The 17738-nt window shown below is 44.0% G+C and overlaps 1 protein-coding gene across 2 annotated transcripts in view; it reads right to left on the reverse strand.

Annotated features, from left to right (window-relative positions):
- Nucleotides 1–17738, reverse strand: part of LOC137790426 (endothelin-converting enzyme-like 1) — a 35935-nt gene that overhangs the window by 654 nt on the left and 17543 nt on the right. For both annotated transcript variants that reach the window (XM_068584659.1, XM_068584660.1), the window contains exons 7-16: nucleotides 16427–16649; nucleotides 13412–13510; nucleotides 12936–13010; nucleotides 12011–12114; nucleotides 10434–10492; nucleotides 7787–7838; nucleotides 3856–3923; nucleotides 3176–3300; nucleotides 2284–2349; nucleotides 470–565 (exon numbers count right to left, since the gene is read on the reverse strand). In XM_068584659.1, the coding sequence (XP_068440760.1) occupies nucleotides 470–565; nucleotides 2284–2349; nucleotides 3176–3300; nucleotides 3856–3923; nucleotides 7787–7838; nucleotides 10434–10492; nucleotides 12011–12114; nucleotides 12936–13010; nucleotides 13412–13510; nucleotides 16427–16649 (967 nt within the window). The remainder of the gene's footprint in view (nucleotides 1–469; nucleotides 566–2283; nucleotides 2350–3175; nucleotides 3301–3855; nucleotides 3924–7786; nucleotides 7839–10433; nucleotides 10493–12010; nucleotides 12115–12935; nucleotides 13011–13411; nucleotides 13511–16426; nucleotides 16650–17738) is intronic.

The following is a 17738-nucleotide window of genomic DNA, read 5'->3' on the forward strand; positions in this document are numbered from 1 at the left end:
TTGAGATTTAACATTAATATATATGTATATATATATATATATATATATATATATATATATATATATATATATATATATATATATATATATACTTAGAAGAGATCCACCTCGAACAGATACAACAGTTGAATGCTACAAAGTTTATGCTTTAAAGTTGAAAGTTAAAACACTGCAAATTGCATTAAAAAGTGCGTCTAGATTCTTAAGCTATGAATTTCAATGAAACCGTTGCATTTCAATGAGCGTGGTAATAGTGAAAGAGCAGCGGTGGTCCGGCGCTTGGAGCCACGGCGCCGTCATCAACGCCGCGTCCAGCGGTTCACGTCTTCATTAGCTGACGCTGCGACGACACATCACTCCCACCTGCTCCCCGCGAGCCGGCGCTCCGGCTGAGAGCGGCGGCTAAAATGATTCAACATGTAAATGTAATGAAAGAGAGCAGCGTGACGCCTCTGGGAGGCTGCTGTACCTGTGCAAAGGCAATGAAGACCAGCTGCTCGTGTGTGTATTTGAGCCCCGGGAGCGGTCTCTCAGGTCCGTGTTCCCTCACCCACTTCTGATACGCCTGGACATTGACAAGGGGGGGGGGGGCCATTGAGAAAGACGAAAGATGCAAATTATAGTGGGATTGGTTCATAATATTATCTGCATGACAGTTGAGTTGAGGCAACAAAACCATCAACAGTTGAGTTGAGGCAACAAAACCATCAGCAGTTGAGTTGAGGCAACAAAACCATCAACAGTTGAGTTGAGGCAACAAAACCATCGATAGTTGAGTTGAGGCAACAAAACCATCAACAGTTGAGTTGAGGCAACAAAACCATCAACAGTTGAGTTGAGGCAACAAAACCATCAACAGTTGAGTTGAGACAACAAAACCATCAGCAGTTGAGTTGAGGCAACAAAACCATCAGCAGTTGAGTTGAGGCAACAAAACCATCGATAGTTGAGTTGAGGCAACAAAACCATCGACAGTTGAGTTGAGGCAACAAAACCATCAACAGTTGAGTTGAGGCAACAAAACATCAACAGTTGAGTTGAGGCAACAAAACCATCGATAGTTGCGTTGAGGCAACAAAACCATCGATAGTTGAGTTGAGGCAACAAAACCATCAACAGTTGAGTTGAGGCAACACAACCATCGATAGTTGAGTTGAGGCAACAAAACCATCAACTGTTGAGTTGAGGCAACAAAACCATCAACAGTTGAGTTGAGGCAACAAAACCATCAACAGTTGAGTTGAGACAACAAAACCATCAGCAGTTGAGTTGAGGCAACAAAACCATCAACAGTTGAGTTGAGGCAACAAAACCATCGATAGTTGAGTTGAGGCAACAAAACCATCAACAGTTGAGTTGAGGCAACAAAACCATCGATAGTTGAGTTGAGGCAACAAAACCATCAACAGTTGAGTTGAGGCAACAAAATCATCAACAGTTGAGTTGAGGCAACAAAACCATCAACAGTTGAGTTGAGGCAACAAAACCATCAACAGTTGAGTTGAGGCAACAAAACCATCAACAGTTGAGTTGAGGCAACAAAACCATCGATAGTTGAGTTGAGGCAACAAAACCATCGATAGTTGAGTTGAGGCAACAAAACCATCAACAGTTGAGTTGAGGCAACAAAACCATCGATAGTTGAGTTGAGGCAACAAAACCATCAACAGTTGAGTTGAGGCAACAAAACCATCAACAGTTGAGTTGAGGCAACAAAACCATCAACAGTTGAGTTGAGGCAACAAAACCATCAACAGTTGAGTTGAGGCAACAAAACATCAACAGTTGAGTTGAGGCAACAAAACATCAACAGTTGAGTTGAGGCAACAAAACCATGTAACGAGGTTAATGAAAACTGTCCACGATGGCCGTTGGTTTTGGCGGTGTTTTTTTGGCAACAAAACTGGCAACAGTTGAGTATCGGCAACACAATCACCGCCAGTTGATGATAAAAACCTCAACGGCGTCTTCTGATTGACCGTCCTGCTTATTTGACTATTTTCTCAAACCACCACGATACCGGAATGGATGGACCGGACTTACAATGATTATGATGTTAGGTTTTGATAATTTATTCAGAAGCATGCACTCCTTTCTTTCTTACTTCAATATAAACCACCGACACGCTCAATATGGGTCTGAATTATGCAGAATCCTCGATCGTCTGCAGTCCAGTCGAACACAAACACAACCAGGGATTTACCCGTTTCAGAGTGCTACCAGTGAAAAAGTGAAACTTGCAGCAACAGTATTTTAACATTGTTGGTTGCCGGTATTACTTACAAAGTACGACAGTTTGAGTCCTCCCATGTCGGCGATGTTCTCCCCCAGCGTCAGACGGCCGTTCACCTGGAGACACACAAAGGAAATGTCTGAGCCGCTGAAAGGTCTTTTAGTCTCCGCCCCTTTACCTCCGTGGGATGTACTTCAATCAAGGATTTGGCGAGTCAATGAAATCCTTTTTTTCAGTGAATTTGCTTCTCATTGATCTTGTTTTGTCATTCATTGATTAAAACAATGAAAGTTCAACATTTTAGGACATTTTTTCTCAAAATTGAAGTAGCAAAAGTCGAGATATTAAGGGTTCTGGTTCCTAGATGTGGTCACGCAAGGTCCAAAAACTATGGATCCTACATTTCCCATAATGCAACTCTGTGGAGCCTTTTGTCTAAAATCTCCCTGCCTCGGTAAATCCTCATATTTTTTCAACCTCCACTTATCCCGTTAGCAAAGGCTCTCCGTAATACACCATGAAGCACGATGCGAGATAACCCCGAAGACGTCACTATGACATCATCGGGGTTATTTCCTGAGACCTGACGAGGTTCCTTCTGGCTGCAATTGAAGATATGGAGGCCGTCCAAAGTCAAAATCAATCTTTAGAAATGAAGGAATATAAAGATTGTTGGAGGGCTCCTTTTAAAGGAACATGCACGTAATCAAGCGCATCTATTTGAAATCTGCAAAAAAAAAATTGCAAAGGTTTTCCACAGATAACCATCGATGCAATCGGCAATAACATAATAAATCAAGCTGCGTCATATTAGAGATGGACACAGACTTGCTGACACATGGATTCAAACAAACCAAACATCAGTTCAAAATATCAGCTGACCCATCTAATGATTGTGCATGTAAGGATAGTGTGTGTGTGTGTGTGTGTGTGCAGACCAACCCTCTGGTTGTAGACGGTGAAGTTGTCGTAGAGCTTGACGATGCATTCGGCCTTCTTCTGGAACTTTCTGTAGGAGTCCTCCGTCCACCACTGTTTGAGGTTGCCGTGGCGGTCGTACTGGCCCCCTAGGGACATGAACCATTGCATCACTACGACGGAGGGCGAAAGGGCAAGGGGGGCGCAGTGTTAGCGTGGAGACGCCACAGCCTGCAACTTTCCTTCGCAGTCCAAAAAGCTGCCGTCATCTTTGAAGCTTTTTGGTTGTTGTTGTTGCAGGAGGCAAAATCGGGCTCTGGATGACCTCGGCTGATGTGTATTTCATTCAAGAGACAACTTTTCCAGCCAACTAAATTAGTAAAAATAACTGTTTGAGTGAGACTGGTAGGTTTGTGGACTACCAGCTTTTTTTGGCAAAAGGTATTCCAGCATTAGGAAAGGTGGCAGGTGGCAGGCATACACACTAAAAGTCTTCTGGTGTATCTGAAAAGGGCAGCACTTTGGACTGGGAAGGAAAGTCAGAGATTGTGGCTCAAAATAGCCTTTTATAGGGCAGATCCTGCAAATTACACAAAATCCTCAGGGGGAACCTCGCCGTTTTCTGTGAAATAAAATTAGATCAGTAGTCGCCATGACGGAGGCGTGGGGGTGGAATCATGGGTGAAGATGTAGTACGTTCTTACCCCAGTCATCATATCCATGCGTCAGCTCGTGGCCAATGATTGCCCCTATTCCTCCGTAGTTCAGAGACCTGGCGGCAGGAAAGAGAAATGTGGACCGTTACACAAAAATACAACTTTATTGGCATCTACGGGGAAGGTGCTTTGTATTGCCGATAGCAAGACAATGACATTTTGGAAAGAAAAGTTGAATCCATAAGCAATAAAACCCACTCCTGATCAAGTGAATGCACTTTGCGATTTCGGTGCTACGGTGGTACTCGGCCTGGTCCTGACTGGTATTTTTAATCCTGTTTCTTTTCTTGGCAAGACCCGCCATGTGCAGCATTCAAGTGCTAGTATTGCCTGTATCGGAAAAGAAAAACAACTACCTTTAAGAGAAATCTCGTAACTTGGATAAAGTGGTATGTTTGATGCCCCTCTCTTATCTTTCTGTCTAGATCCAGTTAGGACGCAGTTAGCTTAGCGTAAAACATTGGAAAACAGGGGGATAGCTCTAGACGGGCTCTTTGTTTTTGAATAAATGAAACAAATTAAATATAACATGTTATTTCTGCTCTTTAAAGTTGCTTTTAGGTGGATTTTGTTACCTTTGAACAGAGGCAGGCGAGCATGTTTCCAAATCTTTTATGCTAAGGGGTATGGGATGCTAAGCTAAGGGCAAAGCCAGACAGGAAAGTGGTATTGAAGTGGGAGAAATCAAAGATTTGAAGTCCCAAACTTGTGCAAATTGTACACAGCTTTAGAGGTCATCATTTTATCATGAAATTGGAGATATTTGCATTTGTTCTAATGTAGAAATATCTAGTAACGTTACTTGAGAGCGCTGTGCACGTCCACTCACTTTAGGCCGAAGCGATGTGCCTTTGGACTGATTTCAGTAGTCTCGTCACAGACGGCTCTCTGACTTTCTTCCCTCATTTTGTCCCGCTGTCCTCATTGCTAATTCTGCTCAGCCGAGCCAGTTAAAAAGCAAAGTTGCACTTGGGATCTAATTTCAGATCCATGTGGCTCAGATTGGTATTGAATAAAAAAAAATAAAGCTCAATGACACATTTTTTTCCAACTGATTAGAAAACATCTGTTTTACATGTGAGGGAAAGTCCGCATTGGGACCTTTGGGCTGCAGTACGTTTTAACTTCCCCAAGAACAGACTGCAACTGTTGGCAATATGTCCCCACAAACCGGCACGGGGTCCCCGATGCTTCCAAAAAGCAGTGTGTGTGTGTGTGTGTGTGTGTGTGTGTGTGTGTGTGTGCGGGGATGGGGAGGAGGGGGGGTGGCCCCTCCTCTCCTTGACCCTGGGCCGAAGCTGAAGTGCTGTCTTTATGCTACATGCAGATGTAGATGAGGATGAAGGGGCAGACTCGGGGCTATTCACATGGCTACGTCTGAAAATGACTTTCTGACAGCTAGTCGATACGCCGCCTCACACCGGGCAAGACTCCCCCGCTAAACTAACTGGCTGATTGAAGCTTCATTATACTCGCGATGGTGGAGAGGTGTGTGTGTATGTGTGTGTGCATGAGGGAAAGAGTTTATGGGAGGTTAGAGCTACTGCAGTAATAACTTTAAGGGCGACGGGTACACACACACATACACACACACACACACAGTCACGTTTTCATGACTTTTGGGTACATTACGTTGACTTACATTCATTTCCTGGAGACTTTACCTTAACCATAACCGCTACCTTCAACCAAATCGTCACCATGAAATGTAATGATTTACACTAAAGGGACGAGGTTTTCGGTCCCCATTTGTACCCCAAACAAACACCGGTCCCCACAATGTACCCGTCATCAGATTTCTCTCCACACAAGACCAATGTGTGTATGTGTGTGTGTGGCCGTAAATGATTCATTCATATTGATTAGCATGCATGGCAACAGGTTGTTCAAGCAGTGGTGGTGATCACTGCTAATGAAGACAGAAATGTGAGCTAACGTTGGGCGGAAAATGGCTAATTGAAGAGCGAGGATGTGAGTGTGTGTGTTTGTGTGTGTTTGTTTGTGTGTGTAGCTACTCTGGGGATTTGGTATGAATGCAGGAGCTGCAGCTATTTGGACTGTTGTATGTACTGGCTTGGAATAATACTCAATACTGGCAGCAGCAGGTTTGCTCCTCAGCGAGTAGCTTTGCTTAACAAAAGGGAATGTGGAGGAAAAAAGGTAGTTGTTCACCTGCTCATTCTTTAGAGCTGCAGTGCACTGGTTTCTAAAAGAAAATGCAGATGGATTTTACACCTTCCAGGCTACCGTTTGGTTTGAATTCATGCCAGTATTGTATGATAATCCGCTTGCAGAGAGTTTAAACTTCACTGTGACAGGTAATCCATCACTGAAAACAATTAGTTTTCTTTATTCTGAAGGGTAAATTATTGTCTGTTAAAAGAAACAAAAAAACCTGTTGGCTGTTCAAAGCCCATGTTGTCAAAGTCTCTGCTTCATTAATATCTTTTCATGTAATAACCATTAATCCATTTTTTTTAGCTATGTTGAAATATATAACTAGTCAATGGATGTTATTTTCAAACGTGGTGTGACGCGTAGCACGGCTTTGATGGATGGTCAGGATATCGTAAATAATTAATTATAGTATATTATCTACACAGTTTTATAATTTATGGAATAAAAACACGCATGGACCTTTGAAGCGTCAAAATCAGAGAAAAGTAAAAAATACAGCGATTGTTTTTCAACACATTTAACACTTGACAAGTTTAACAGAGGAAGTTTAATAAAACCTTTTTTTGTTTGTTTCTATCGCTATTTAAATAAAGTATGGAAGCAAATCAATCCCATAATACCTCATTTGGGAATTTAGCCACTGCTGAATACTTTAAATTTGAAAAAAGACACTATTACTACCTTTGAAAAACTATCTGTCTGAATTCATGTTTGGCATAATTCCCTTCAGGAATTAAACTTTTTTTTTTTCTGTGTTAACAAATTGAGATAAAGAAGTACCGATTATTTCAAACCTGTATTGGCGTTTTCGCCGCTCAGTGACGTAACATAAGTTCTTCATGGTCAAGTGGATCTGAGGAGTTAAGAGTTGTCTTGTGAGGAATGAAAACTGTCAATTACAGAATATTTTTTACAAGTCGTTGGTGCCAAAGTCTTTTTTTAAATGTGGAGCTTAAAATCATGAAATCCGTGAGCCGAGTCGTTGAGGAAATTCAAATAATCAAGGCAGTTATTTGCTTCTATATTTGGGTGTAGTTTTTGGTTTCATAACCTTAAACATTTCGTCCCTGGTGGGCGACTTCAGTGCTTAATGACATCATCATTTAAACGTTAATTCAAAAGCTTTTACGCCGACGTTGTGAGTAAAATATTTGGCCCATTGTTTGGCCGTAATGACGATAGAGCTTTAAAAGATATCATGCATCACAAAATGCTGTAATTGCCTTTCAGCAGCTGTATATTTGTAAAAAAGAAAACATTATTAAATGCCCCCATATCTGCCAGACCTTGATTAAAATACGTTTTTTATGTACTTGTGAATAGGTAATCTTTCGTGTCCTGATTAAAGTTTCGTCGCGATAACGCTGCGACTCCAAAAAATCACGAGTTTCTCATCACAAAGAGCTCACGGAGATAAATAGAAACGCTCGAGTCGGACGGGGAGAGAGAGAGAGAGAGAGAGAGAGAGAGAGAGAGGCGATCTACTTTCAAGCCGCATCAAATTACTCGATGGACTCAAATTCGGGGAGGCGACCTCTCAATGACACCTGTTCCATTAGCGGCACCTTGTGCAGTAATTGAGCTCTTGGTGGGTCGTTAAATAGTTTTTTTTTCGCTGGGACTTCGGGGGAGGGGGCGAAGGCAGAGCTTGTGCCAAGACTAACGCCGCCGCTAATGACCTTTGTTGTCGTGGCCGCGGTGCTGTTGCCTCCCTACAGGACCGAAGCCGGGCAGTACTTACTGCGGGAACTCAGGGTTATAGAGAGTGGGCTGCAGGATGCCGGCAGGAAAGACTGCGAAAGAGATAAAGGAACAACATGAGGGAGGCGATTCAGGTACAACTCGTATGAATGTCACATACACACACACACAAAGACACACACTAAGGTTTCTGAGCCAGTAGGAAAAGGTTGATACGGTCTCCTTTAGATGAGAAACGACAGTTAGGAGGGAAATGGAAATCACTGATGCCTTACAGCTGTGCTGCAGAGGACGATGACAGAAAGTTTCTCCATTCGCTCAGATTTCTTTCAGCACACAGAGAAGAAAGAAAAAAACAAAACAAAATCAGTCTCCTCAACAGCAGCAACCAGTTGCTTCATGCAGAGGAATGTTAACCGCGTCCAGCAGCTTTAAGAATGATGAACGCTAACTCCTCCTGATGGACAGGTGCAACCTTAGCCCCTCCCACTAGTGTGTGAATGCTAACTCCTCCTGATGGACAGGTGCAACCTTAGCCCCTCCCACTAGTGTGTGAATGCTAACTCCTCCTGATGGACAGGTGCAACCTTAGCCCCTCCCACTAGTGTGTGAATGCTAACTCCTCCTGATGGACAGGTGCAACCTTAGCCCCTCCCACTAGTGTGTGAATGCTAACTCCTCCTGATGGACAGGTGCAACCTTAGCCCCTCCCACTAGTGTGTGAATGCTAACTCCTCCTGATTGGCGGGTGCAACCTTAGCCCCTCCCACTAGTGTGTGAATGCTAACTCCTCCTGATGGACAGGTGCAACCTTAGCCCCTCCCACTAGTGTGTGAATGCTAACTCCTCCTGATGGACAGGTGCAACCTTAGCCCCTCCCACTAGTGTGTGAATGCTAACTCCTCCTGATGGACAGGTGCAACCTTAGCCCCTCCCACTAGTGTGTGAATGCTAACTCCTCCTGATTGGCGGGTGCAACCTTAGCCCCTCCCACCAGCGTGTGAACGGGTGAATGACGTCATGCAGACTAGAGCTATAAAGGAGATAAACGAGATAAAGAGGCCCTCCTGTCCCCTTATGCAGCAGGTGTTTGTATTAGAAGCGACGATCTCATTTTTTAACGGACATTAAACAATTTTCCTTTCTGAAAAAATAAAACCTCACCAATAATATAATATATTAAATATCCCGAATGTTTGTTGAGCATTTACTGCCGCAGTCATAATAAGCGAGTCATGGCGTTAGTACGGCTGTAAAAACAAATAATCAAAAACAATAACAGTCAACGAATGAATTAAATTGATCATTTCGATAATTGAGATTGAACGTACACGTGCGTGTAAGAAGCTTAACGTCCGTCATTCAGCGACTGAGCCGCCGCTTCCCACGAAGAAGAAAAGAAAAGCTGCGACGCCACGGGAGCTACTTTTAATCAAATCTCTCTCCTCGTCTCTTAATCTTCAAAAACCTGAACAGGATTTTTAGAAATTCAATAAAAGGAGACAAAGAGATGGGAGGTAGAACTTAAGCGGGCAATATTAATTTAATTTAAATAATTTAGAACAAAAGCGGAGCGGGAAAGTGAATAGAGAGATGAGACGCATGTGGGTTGAAGAAGAAGATGATGATGACAAAGAAGAAGAGGATGAAGAAGAAGACGACAGGGAAGGAGAAGAAGATGAAGAAGAAGAAGAGGAAGAAGACGACGAAAAAGAAGAGGATGAAGAAGATGAAGAAGACGACAAAGAAGGAGAAGATGAAGAAGAAGAAGACGAAGAAAAAGAAAAAGAAAAAGAAGAAGAAGAAATTGAGGAAGAAGACAAAGACGTAGAAGAAGATGAAGAAGAAGACGACAGTGATTGAGAAGAAGAAGAAGAAGAAGAAGAGGAAGAAGAAGAGGATGAAGAAGATGACAAAGAAGGAGAAGATGAAGAAGAAGACAAAGAAGAAAAAGAAAAAGAAGAAGAAATTGAGGAAGAAGACAAAGACATAGAAGAAGAAGAAGAAGAAGATGAAGAAGATGAAGAAGAAGAAGAAGAAGAAGAAGAAGAAGAAGAAGAAGAAGAAGAAGAAGGAGAATACGACAAAGAAGAAGAAGGAGAAGAAGAAAAAGAAAAAGAAGCGGATGAAGAAGAGGAAGAAGAAGAAGATGATGACGACAAAGAAGAAGAAGAAGAAGAAGAAGAAGAAGAAGAAGAAGAAGAAGAAGAAATGACCCAGGAGGCTCTAAAGGCTGTTTTCTTGTCCTCGAGCATCAGCCATTGATTTTCCTGCGAGAGATTTAATCCAGCTGGCGGACGGACAGACGAGCAGGCCGATCGAGAGGGGAGACGAGGGGGGAGGAAGGGAGGAAGGGAGGAAGGGAGGAGGGAGGAGGGAGGAAAGGAGGAGGGAGGAGGAGCGGCCAGATTTGTTGAAAATTCGGTGACGGTGTCGCCGCTTGTCTCTCTGCTCCGGGCGGGTATTAAACATGTGAGCTGCAGATCAGAGCGAGCCAGAGATGACACGGACACGCCCTCCAACCAACACACAAACACACACTTCTGACTTGTCGGCGGGGAAAAAAAACAAACAAACAAACACGGCGCCAACACGCTGTAATTGCGTGTAACTGATGCGGGAATATGGCGACGGGGATGTAGCCGAGCACAGAAAGCAGTGAGAGCGACGAGGAGTCACGCACTCACCCATTTGGTTCTTGTTAGGGAGGTAGTAGGCATTAAGGGCCTGAGGGGGGAGGAGCCACCTGGGGAGAATCAAACAAACAAGGGTTTAGAAGACGCACACACACACTCACACACACACACACACTCTCTCAAATCACCAATTTACTCGGGGCAAAAACACACACACGATTCCTGAACAGAATTTCAAACACTCGTCGTGGACTTTGCGGCGCGTTCCCTCTGCGGCGCGTTCCCTCTGCAAACCCTTTTTCCGCGTCTCTGCAGACTTTGAGCGGGGAAATTACCCACAATTCACAGCGAGGTGACGAGAAACACGAGGCTTGCGAGAAGAAGAAAAAGGAGGGTGGCGCATGCATCGGCGTTCAGCGCCGCTGCATTGCTGACTTTAGCGACCGTAGCTCAGTGGTTAGCGCGCCCGTCTTTCAATCAGAGGATCGGCGGTTCGAGCCCCGGCTCCGCCAGCCTATGCGTCCTTGAGCAAAACACTTAACCCCTATTTGCTCCCCCGTTGCTGTGTCTACACAGAAACATTAAAGAGGAAGAATATTACACTCAAAAGTAAAATAATGAGGAAGTGTATTTTTTAACAATCTCATCTTGTGAGGCATTCGGAGCTCGGATGATGTTCAAATCAGGAAGTAAAACAAAACAAAAATGTGTAAAGAAAAGATACCCACAATCCACCCTGAACCTCTCAGGAATTTAGGCTTCTTTTTTGAGGGGGCGGGTCCTCTCTCTAAACTCCGCCCACTGAGAAATATTCACCGCCAAAAAGTTCCACATACAGAAAGAAAAACGTGGCCACGGTAATCCAATCAAAGCCAATCGATCGACTGCAAACAACAACAAAAAAGCAAGTAACTCAGAGAGAGAGAGAGAGAGAAGGTGAAAGAGTGAGAGAGAAGAAGAGTGATAAAACGCCGCCCCGACGGGGAGGAGGAGAGTTTGGCTTTCTTTATTTCCCGGCGACAAGCGAGCGAGTGATGAAAAGGTTCTGCTTCTTTTTATTCATCTACTTCCTGGTTGGTGATAAAGGAGCAGCGTGTGATTTCACTCAAGTGTGCGGCTAATGAGTCGCTTTTTCTTTTCTCGAGCACCTTCGAATACTAATGCGTGCGACTGGCGAGCGACTGGCGAGCGACTGGCGAGCGACTGGCGAGCGACGTCAGGCGCTCCATCCGAGGGGTTCAGTTTTACATTATATTTTAAACTTTATTCTTTTATTTTTCGTTAATGAACCGCATGTCCCTCGGCGCTCTGCGTGCCGCCTGGCTGCCGGAGATAAAGTAAATCAAATGGATTTTCTCCAGCTGCGTGTGTCGATTTTTTTTTTGGGGGGGGTGAAATCTGTTGGTTTAATTTCGAGGCGCATCAACAAATGTGTCAAAACTGAAAAAAAAATTAAAATAAAGCCACTTACGGGGACGCGTGTTGGGCGCGTCAGACGTGTTAAGAGGCGTCCGAGTGAGCGAGCCCGAAGCTGCGTTTCAACGAGTATTTAACCTCCTTTTTTTTTTTTTTTTAATCGCTCCGTCTGTAAGAAGTAAGATTTTTAAGTCTTTTCGCGTCTCACTCACGCCGTCTTGTCCACCTCCTCCCGGATCTTCTTGACGGACAGCTTGATGTTGAACTTGATGCTGTTCAGGATGTTCTTGAAGTACGTCTTCTCGCCCACGTCGAACTGCAACCACAAGAAGCACGAGGTTGGAGAGGAGGATGAATACACACTTTATTTCTCACTGTGTGCACACTGTTTTGTGTAGAAACAGGTTTGTCTGATGTCTCACAAAACCTGTTACTTCTTGTTGTTCTTGTGATTTCAGACTAAAGTCCAACAACACGTGTTCTCACAGTCTTTTCAAAATAAACTTCCGTCTCTACAGGAAGCAGCTCGTTGGGTTTAGGCGACAAAAAAAAAAAAAAAGTAGAAAAAAAGATTGTGAATTGGGTTAAAATAACGACAGGAGAGGGAGGGAGAGAAAGAGAGATGGACAGAGAGAAAGAAAAGAGAAGAGAGGGAGGGAGAAGAGAGAAAGGGAGGAAGAGAGAGAGACAGACAGAGACAGCTAGTGAAAGAGAGAGAACGAGAGAAAGAGAGGGTGAGACAGTGAGAGAGAGAGCGAGAGAGAGAAGAGACAGAGTGAAAGAGAGGGAAAAAAGAGGGAGAGGAAGAGAGATGGACAGAGAGAGAGACAGCTAGAGAAAGAGAAAGAAGAGAGAAAGAGAGAGGGTGAGAACGAGGGAGAAGAGAAAGGAGAGACAGAGAGAGCGACAGAGTGAAAGAGAGGAAAAGAGAGACGGACAGAGATAGAGAGACAGCGAGAGAAAGAGAGAGATTATAAATAGGGAGAAAGAGAGGGACAAAGAAAGACACACAGAGAGAGAGAGAGAGAGAGACAGAGAGAAAGAGAGAGAGACAGAGAGAAAGAGAGAGAGAGAGAGAGAGAGAGAGAGAGAGAGAGAGAGAGAGAGAGGGAGGGAAACAGGAAGTTCATGACTCACCCCGTATTCCTGGTCTATGAGTTCGGGCTTGAGCATGAAGTCTGGATAACCCGTCATCACCATCATGTGCTTCAGCTGGGGAGGAGAGGAAGAGGAGGATGATGATGATGGAGGAGACACAACTACTTCAACACACACACACACACACACACACACACGCGCGCGCGCTAATCAAGCAAACTCGGCGTAATAGGATTACAGGAAGCTCTTTATATTCCACATGGCCCTCTAACAGGATTATAACTTCAGATTGTAAAAGTATTAGCAGGATATCTGGTGGCGCCCTAAACCGGCGCCGCGGCGGAGAGATCCGGATTAAGGCGATCCCGCTTCTCAAAGTCAAGCCCTTGATGTATGCTATCACACACTTCCATCTCACCGAGCAATCAATCAAACCGCCGGAAAGAAAGAAAGAAGAAGAAATAATGAAATCTTCTTCTTCTTCGGATCCCAACGGGACGCGGCGGGACTCGAACCTTCGCCCTGGCGGCCTCCTTGGTGGACTCGTCCATCCAATCCAGCTCCTGCAGCCGGAGGTCCAGCGAGTGCTTTATGTCCTCCACCAGCTCCTGGACCTGGAGGGGTTACACACACACACACACACACACACACACACACACACACACACACACACGTTTCACATTAAATATTCATGCATTTTTGCAATTTTCTGGTCAGATCAAACATCTTCACACTGTTTTATCTTTGCATTGTTGTTTTATTAGTTCATTTCATATCATTCTACTTCATTATTTATTATATATATATTTCATTTTGCTTCACCTGTGTGTATAAACGATTTATATATCCATCCATCGAGTGTGAGCTGTTGACATTTAAAGGTCGGTGATCTTAAAGGAAACGAGCAACAATCAACGCTGGACTTTAAATAAACACAAATAAATGCTTTTGAAGACGAACAGCAATCGGTTCAATGCAAGAACTCAGCAATACTTCTTTACATACGTCTTTAAAACTAGCATTACACACACACAAATATATACATACATATATATATATATATATATATATATATATATATATATATTTTAGAGAAAAGCAGAGGAAGTGCTCGGACTTCCCCTAAACTAGAAAGTCAGAAGGTTTAATTAAAGTAGTGAGACGTTTCTCTTCTACAGAGTTTCTCGTTGGTTTTTTCCACCTCTGTGAACTCGCTGCTGCAGCTTCTGGCGTCGCGTCTCGTGTGCAACGTGAGATCTCACGTCTGAAATGTAATTGCCAGCGACCCCATTTGCAGCTATAAAAAAAAAGAGGAAAAAACGCCACGAACCTGGGAGTCGAAGAAGCGCTCGACCGGCGCGGACGTTTCCATTTTCATTTCACAAAACTAGTGTGCAACACGGCGTCCATTTTAACCGCTGCCAGCAGCAACGTGACGCGTTTACAGAGACTCGTTTACGGGGACCTGTTTACGGGGACTCTTTTACGGGGACCTGTTTACGGGGACTCGTTTACGGGGACCTGTTTACGGGGACTCGTTTACGGGGACCTGTTTACGGGGACTTGTTTACGGGGACCTGTTTACGGGGACCTGTTTACGGGGACCCGTTTACGGGGACGCGTTTACAGAGACTCGTTTACGGGGACCTGTTTACGGGGACCCGTTTACGGGGACGCGTTTACAGAGACTCGTTTACGGGGACCTGTTTACGAGGACCTGTTTACGGGGACTCGTTTACGGGGACGCGTTTACGGAGACTCATTTACGGGCACTCGTTTACGGGGACCTGTTTACGGCGAATCGTTTACGGCGACTCGTTTACGGGGACTCGTTTACGGGGACCTGTTTACGGGGACCTGTTTACGGGGACTCGTTTACGGGGACTCGTTTACGGGGACCTGTTTACGGGGACTCGTTTACGGGGACTCGTTTACGGGGACCTGTTTACGGGGACTTGTTTACGGGGACCTGTTTACGGGGACCTGTTTACGGGGACGCGTTTACGGGGACCTGTTTACGGGGACCTGTTTACGGGGACGCGTTTACGGGGACTTGTTTACGGGGACCTGTTTACGGGGACCTGTTTACGGCGACGCGTTTACGGCGACGCGTTTACGGGGACGCGTTTACGGGGACTCGTTTACGGCGACTCGTTTACGGCGACTCGTTTGCGGGACGCTTAAAAAATCTTCAGTATTCTTTAATTAATCTGAAAACTGAACTGTTTTTAGGCTCTTTCTTCACTAAAAAGTCTTTATCTCCACTCGGGCTGTTTGAATAAAGTTGGCGTTATAATAAAAGGAACATGTGAGACAAAACAAGAGATGATTTACAGTTTTATGTAACAATCGCTCTTCTTCAGTGGATTGTAAAAGTTTCAGAAGAGGCTCCAGCAGCTTGAAGCGTAGTTGAAACGTAAACTTTAGGCATCTGAGTAGAATCTTAAATCTGGAAATAAAGTAATGGGACTCGCTTCACGCTTTATGAGTCCTGCGTTTGAAAACGAGTGCAAAAGAAGACGAGCGGCAGCTCGGCTGAGGGATGAAGACCGTGAGAGTGTAAGAGGAGGAAGGTGAAGGGGAGATGATGGGAGGCTTAAGGAGAGAGAGCGCCGGGGTCACAGAGGTCAGAGATGCTATCGGGGAGCGGATCCCCGTGTCGTGAGAGTGGACGCGGCGCCGAGAGAGGAATACATATGGAGGGAAGGATCAAAGTGAAGGAGACAAGGACCAAAGGGCAGAGGAGTGACCGCGGGGAGCAACTTAGAAACATGAAAAAAATATAAACGTGTGAGAGATGAAGACGGTTCTGCAGGAATGACAAACTGGACAATCGAAAGTTAAAGATACAAGATCAGGAAAAATTAATAAAGTGATGAGTTTTAGTCGTGGGAAAGGATGTGAAATTTGCAAGATCGGAGCGATGTCGTGCGGTTGTAAAATGTTGAAACGTTTTTTTTTAGTCCTGACGATTTATTTCAAGGTCGACGCCGAGACAAAGCTGACACGAAAACAGAGCTCACGGCATGTAAATACGTACAGTTTGTACCATTTTCTTTCTAATAAACTAAAGTAGAAATTGTGCAACAAAACTGGCACAAACAGGAAGTGAATCGCACAAAAATGGACGTCGATCAAAGTGCTTTGGAATGCAGATTTAACCACAAAATGCCAAAATTTGAAACTTTTATTTGGTGTTTTTCTTTGTTTCGCAGCTGCAAAGAACTCATTTGCATTGTGGGAGAGTCAAAGCTTGTTTTTTTATTTTAGATATTTTTTTTATTTTTTTTTTCAAAAATCATAACCTGATTCCGTGCACTTTACTTTACTCTTATTATTATCATTGATCGTTTTATCGTTTTATTTTTTTATCGATTTTTTAAAATGTATTTTCTGATTCTGATTCTGACAATTTTGAATGTGGTCAAAGCTGCTTTGATGAATATGTTCATACTACATATACATTTACCTTTTGAGCCCCTATATCTACAGACCCCGCTGCATTGCCCCCCCGCCCTTCGTCCATGTACCTTGGCCTTGCTCTGCGAGGAGAAGTGCTGCTGGACGAACAGCGCCCCCAGCGCCATGCCGAAGTGCTTGTTGGCCTGCGTGAGGCAAAGCCGTCCGAGCTCCAGCTGCTGCTCGGTGCCGTCGATCTCCCGCGAGAACTCGTGGATGGTGCTGCGGAAGGCGGTGGACAGGTGCTCGCTGAGCGCCGCCACGATGCGCCACAGCATGTAGTTGTGGAGGACCCTAGGACGCAGGAAACAAGGGGGGGTTACGAGGTCGCCAGCAAAGCGAAAGGGAACGATGCGAGACACGAACGTCAATCATCCGCATGGATGCATTGACGCTTTTATCGGTTGACTCCAGCGACAAACACAAAGTTCTGTTCGTTGGACTTTTGTTGCGACCAAGTTTGTGGTGATTTTGTTCTTTTTTTTTTTTAAATTTCGTGGTCATTTTAAGCCAGGGGTTTCAAACTCGTTTTAGTGAAGGGAACACATGCTGCCCATTTTGATCTCAAGTGGGCCGGACCAGTAAAATCACAGCATGATAACGCATAATTAACGACAATGTTTCTCTATGTTTTAATCATTAATGAAGGTTTTTATATGATAAACTCTATTTTAAGGTCTTTCAACAATTACCTAGAAACATAAAGAGCAAACATTCAGACGCCAGCCCTCTGTTCATCTGCCTGCTCTCCTCTGCAGATTCCCTCCTTTGTGACGCGTTTGTGACGCCACTTTCATGACGTCATCCATGTTTAACGACTTCTTACACAATAGTATCAGTGCTCACATTAATTGCGAGTGTGGATCAAAGCATGTTTGTCTTATTAGCAGACGACCCGAGGTTTGAATCCAAGCTCTGCTCATTTTAGTCTAAAAAAAAAAGACAAAAAGAAAAATTACAAATAAAAAAAAAAAATTTAAAAAAGAAAAAAAAAAAAAATTACAAATAAAAAAAAAAAAATAAAAAAAAATAAAAAATAAAAAATAAATTTAAAAAAAAAAAAATTAAAAATTCTTCTGTTGGACTGAACCCCCTTGCGGCCGGATCCGGATGTTTGACACCCCTGTTTTAAGCCAAACCATGACTTTTTTGTTGTTCACTAAACTTAAGCTGAGGGTTTAACATCATTTGGGGAGGGTTAAGGTGAAGGAGAAGGACGGAGGAGTGACTGAGGGTAGAATACAAAAAGTGTGAGCGGTTTGAAACCAGAGCCGGTTCTCCTGATCCGAGAGCAGGAACCAATCAAAACCATTCGGCCGCGTCGAAATGACAAACGATGGACCGGAAAAGAGAAAGTAAAGAAACAATATGAGGGGAAAAAAA

The sequence above is a fragment of the Clinocottus analis genome, unplaced genomic scaffold (assembly GCF_023055335.1).
Source record: "Clinocottus analis isolate CAN_PGR_092001 unplaced genomic scaffold, fCliAna1.0.p SCAF_2, whole genome shotgun sequence".
NCBI lineage: Eukaryota > Metazoa > Chordata > Actinopteri > Perciformes > Cottidae > Clinocottus > Clinocottus analis.